General features: G+C 26.7%; 1 protein-coding gene across 1 annotated transcript; it reads right to left on the bottom strand.

Moving 5' to 3' along the window:
• Nucleotides 1–2,057: 2,057 nt before the first annotated feature.
• On the bottom strand, nucleotides 2,058–5,001 carry LOC129971031 (adult-specific rigid cuticular protein 12.4-like). Its single transcript, XM_056084508.1, has 2 exons — nucleotides 4,843–5,001; nucleotides 2,058–2,740 (listed from the first exon to the last, which is right to left on the bottom strand). The coding sequence occupies exons 1-2, from the start codon at nucleotides 4,849–4,851 to the stop codon at nucleotides 2,321–2,323; spliced, it is 429 nt and encodes a 142-aa protein (XP_055940483.1). The 5' UTR covers nucleotides 4,852–5,001; the 3' UTR covers nucleotides 2,058–2,320.
• Between the last annotated feature and the right edge of the window lie 402 nt (nucleotides 5,002–5,403).

The raw sequence follows: 5,403 nt of genomic DNA, 5'->3' as shown, positions 1-5,403 counted from the left end.
ATTATTTTCTTTAAATAAATAACTCAATATTTCAATTTAATAAGAGATTATAATTTAAGATTTCTAAACGATCTATTTTTTTATTGTGTATAATGAAATGCAGTTCGGAATTACAACAAGGAATAGATCATTTAAGAATCTTAAATTATAAACCCTTATTAAATTTAAATATTCAGTTATTTATTTAAAGAAAATAATCATTTAATTAACCGATTATCTATTTTGAAAAAAGAACGAGAGTTGTTGGAAGACGAAATAACATTAAATTTTTCAGGATAAATATATTTTTGAACTTAAAAATAATTAGTTTTGAGGAACAATCAATTCATTTTATCACGATATTTCTAGATTTCATTTAATATTTGGATCAATAAACTGGGACACTTATTGACACATTTTACACTAGAAACACTTTCATAAGTGTGTGTAGTTTCATGTTATATTATCAAAAATCTTAGAAACTCTTATCAAATTGTAAGTAGATATTAAAATTTAGCCGTCATTATGTGAAAAATTAGTCAGATAATTAAGAAGGATTTTGGCAAAAACTAATTATTTTTTTTCCATTTAGGAATCTATAACAATATCAAAAATTATCTCAGTAAAAATATTGCATTCAGTATTGTAATACATTATTGGTTTGTATATAATTATTAAAACTCCTTTCATTTGATAATTTTTTAAATTCAATATCCAATACGCTATTGTTATCCATTTAGTAGTTTACCGTCGTTTAATAGAATATAAAGGTGCCCAAGTAAACAATAAAACATTTCAAAAATGCTTTCAAAAGTTTCACATGAAATGTAACAAGAAATATTTTGATTAAATTCATAATCATAAATTGTCGGTTTATTCAATAGCATTTCTTGTTTTTATTCTTCACTGTTTTTGCCCTAAAAAAATCTAGAATGAAACAACTAAATTTGCTTTACCCAATATACATCGTCATTTTACAGTAAAAATAAAATTTTAGTTTTGGTTTTGAGCAACTTAACTGTGGAGTCACTTTGAGTTCAAAGTTTTATTGTTATTATTATAATATTTTTTTTATTCAATTTGCCTATTTAAAGTTTCAATAGTTATTTATAAGTTGAGTAATATTTTTTTTAATGAACTATCGTTTTATGACCACAATATTTACTGAAAACAATTTTTATAGACCTTTCATTTCTTATATATATCTCTATAAAGAAATGAAATAGTTTAATGATATTATTTTCTTTTGTAAATACTTTCATTTAAAAATTCAATGTTATATTATATTAATTTAAGATTTTAGTTATAAAGCATCACATATTTTATTTTCTGTTAAATAAGATTCATACTTCTTTGTGATGCAAAGGTTAAAATTATTTCTCAATTACCTAACTCTAAAAACTGCTATTGAAAAAAGTTTTTATTTTCTGTAATCTATAAAAATATAATTTTAAACTGCTCTTAAATCCTTTCTCCCATTGATGAAGAGAAAGTATATATTGATTTATGGTGAAATTCCTATGCGTATCATAAACGAAATTTTGTATACTATATATCATTTTATATATAATCCCGTAACTTAAATAAAAAATTTTAACTTTTACTATGGGATAATATTTTAAATATCGAATATGTCTAACCATAACTCCACAGATTTAATATTTGCTTTATTTCCCAATTTATATAAAAATATTTTTTTAAAAAATTATTTAAAAAATTGTATGTGGCAGAGAAATTATTCATAAAGGTGTAGCATTTTGAGTTATATATATTTAGACATTAAAATATATAAAATTATTAATATACTTAAATATTTATATTTAGACATTAAAATATATAAAATTATTAATATACTTAAATATTTATATTAAGACATATAAAAGACATTTACTTTGATTTTCATAATTATTAATGGAAAATTTCTAAGTGTTTCATTTAAAATGAACATTACTTTCAATCTGAAATTAAATGTCTTCAAAGACTTTTTACTTCAAATGACCGTCTAATTTCAGAAAAATAATATATTTTTATAATGGCATTTAGACAAATTTTTAATAATGAAGAGATAACAAAAAAAATTATCGGAAGATTGCAAACATTTATTTTTCTACTATATACAACAGAGCTTTGACGATAAAGTATTTGTGACAAAACAATGACAAGATTTATGACAAATTTTTGGGTTGTAGTTGTTGTTGAGCAATAACACCGAAATATCACAAACCGCAACCCTAAAAAGCAGTTGTTTGAACAAAGTGATCCCAAAGCATTTTATGGCATAAATGCAGATGTCGGTCCATTGAGCGTCGATTTCCAAACTTCATCCATTTGATTTGGTGATTTACCATCTGGCAGCATATCCAGCCAAACCGGGAAGGATGACAGAGTAGTGTGGGGCACCCCAGTATCCCCATGCACCAGGAACGACAGGGGCGACTGGAGCAGCTGGGGCAGGTGCTGGAGGAGCCTTAGGGGCGAGGGCTGCCATGGCAGCTGCAGCTTCGGCAGTTTTCCTGTCTACTCCGACATCCCCAGTAGCCTTAAATCCATCAGGTCCGGCAGTGTAGTGGACAGTTCTTCTGTCTCCATTGGCATCAATGTAGCTGTAGCTACCAGTTGCAGCACCAGGAATGCCAGATTCGACTCTGCTGTGGCCAGTTGCGTCTCCAGTGTTAAATCCAAAGTTGTAGGCTCCTCCCGCGAGGTTCACGCCCACTTCGGCGGCCATGGCAACAGAGGCCAAGAGAAGGGTGGCAATGATCTAAAAGTCAAATATATATTTAAACATTTGTTCAGTAACAATAATATGAAAAATAATTTTAATGCCTTAATTTAATGATTAATAAACCCAATATAATATAGCTATTCCTAAAATTTTTAAATTTTACATGACACAGAAAAATTCAATGTACGTTGCTATATCTAATATCTGGATTTCAAGTGTAAAATTATAAATATGTAATCCTCTTGAAAAAAATCGATAACAAGATGAAATCTTCCTTTAAATCTTTTTGTCATGTTAAATGCACGTGCGTCTTATCTTGTGCAGAATAAAACTGATAAAACAGATATAAATTATTTATAACTATTTTTGAAAAAGGATTACATTTAAAATATTTAAACTTTCCAAAAATTCTTGAATCTTACGTGAATCAAAATAATAGCTGCTTCCTTGAATAAAAATGAACGTTTAATTAATTAATAAATTTCAATACTAAGATAAGTAGACATGAAAGGCTTTAATATTTTTTGTGTGCTAGTTACCAATCCCTGAAAAAAGATCTATTTATAAATGCTTATATTTTGCTTTTAAAGAAACTTAGAAATTTAGAAAATAATGAAGGGCTATTTTAAAATGTTTTATATATTTGAAATTTAAAATAATTTTTTAAAAAGACAATAATTGATTTCAAAATATTACAATAAAAGAATTCCCTTGCATTTTCCATCGGTACAACTTAGTTGTTTTGACATATAATGAAAACATAAGTGCAGATTACTTTTAAAATAAATTCTATGGGGACATGTGGACACTTGAATTGTTCAAATTGTATTAACGAAAGCATGGTGAAGAATTTTCATGGCAATTTTGGAAATTATGAAATAAAATTCGGAATTTTTATATGCGACAAAATTATATTAAAAAAGACTATTATAACTAATATCCTTATATGAATTATAATTTTCTAGTTTTTTAGTTTTTTTTAATGAAAAAAAAACAATAATTTTTTATAACACTAATTCAAATTCAATCTAATTTTATTTTATTTATATATTCCAACAAATTATTTTTACTAATTGATATTTTAACTATTAATTAAAAGTACCTGCTGTTTCAAGATTGATAGTTTCTTTTTAATTATTATAAGTACAGTCAAGATTACTAGTTTATTTAATCTTGCTCCACTTTTATGACGTTTTAATTTATAAATAACTATACTTTTTAAAAATTTTATTCAATTTTTCAAAAAGTTAATCGAAAATTCTAATTAAAAAAATCATTTATTGAAATTTTGAAATCAAAATCAAAAGTCGACTTTTATTACTAACAGGGTGATATAAATATCATTCCAATTTCTTTTCGTAAATAAGAATACTAAACAGAAATTAATTTGAAGATGAAAAAGGAAGCAATTAAAAATAAAATTTTAAAATGAAGTGCAGATTTAAATTTTTGCAGAATTAATATAATCGCTACGCATTTGTTACTTTATGCCTCATAGATATTAGAATTCCACTTCAGCTAAGGTATCTTTTAGAAATCAGAACCAGCGTTGACATTTCAATCTTTAAAATCGATAAGATATTTCAATTTCAGATAGACTCAAAATGTATAATAGAAATCTCCTGAGCTTTCTCTCTGAAAAATTTAATCTTATCTTAAAATGGAATTTCTATATAGAGCAAGATATCTGCAAATATATTTTAACTGGATATTACTGCGCATAGGAAGTAAACTAAATAAAGTATGGGAAGATATATTTATATGTTTCATTATGGATTTAAGTATAGAGTATTAGATAAAAATAAATGGAAATAAAAATTGGGACAAATGAAAACTAAGCCTATTTTACAGCAAAGTCTTATACACATATGGAAAAAGGATTATTTTTATCAAATTTGACTTCCCAAATGAAGATTAAATAAGTTAGAGTACATTTTTATAATCTCTGTTTCATTTGAACGAAAAAGTAATGGCAATGCATGTTAGCTGAGACTTTAAAGATCAAAGATTTTCAACTTATTGTTACAGTCGCATAACTGGGAATACGAATAAAAGTTCCGCAAAAAACTTATAAAGAATTTTCAGAAATATTTTAGCATAGTTTGGCATAAAGAAAATACATTGGAAAATATACTTACATATTTCATGGTGGACTTAGAGAACTGCTTTTCCTGCACACTAGAGGAATAGAAGACACTAGATGAATCGAGTGAGGATTCGAAGAAGCGGAGGGAGTATTTATACCTGGATCATCCGATGTCATCTTATCCATTCTCGACAATTATTTAGAACATTCTAGGTGATAAAAAAAGTTTCATGGTCACAGCTAGAGATATTCAAAATCGATGGATGAAAAATTTGCATCCAGATGCAAAATTAGGGTGAAAAAACGACTAATGACATCAAAAGACCGTTAGGTGTGGTCTCCCACGAGGTCAGTAATGTGGACAGCTAACAACCATGTCCATCTGGTTGGCCTTTACTCACGGAAATCTTGGATGATCTGGGTGATGTAATTACCATTCTTCTCACTCCAAATTGATAGCCTCAGGCTCGAAAAAGCGGTTTAGATTTAAATATGATATTCTTTTAATTTTTTTGATGCAATCGAAGATGTGTTGTTTGGAATTCATCTACGTAAATCATGAATATTAGAAATCAAATATTCATATTTAAAATTTATTTTTATTGAAACGTGC

Source organism: Argiope bruennichi, chromosome 1, assembly GCF_947563725.1.
Source record: "Argiope bruennichi chromosome 1, qqArgBrue1.1, whole genome shotgun sequence".
Lineage (NCBI taxonomy): Eukaryota > Metazoa > Arthropoda > Arachnida > Araneae > Araneidae > Argiope > Argiope bruennichi.
Note: the sequence above shows the minus strand (reverse complement) of the source record. Positions and strands in the feature narration are given on the sequence as shown.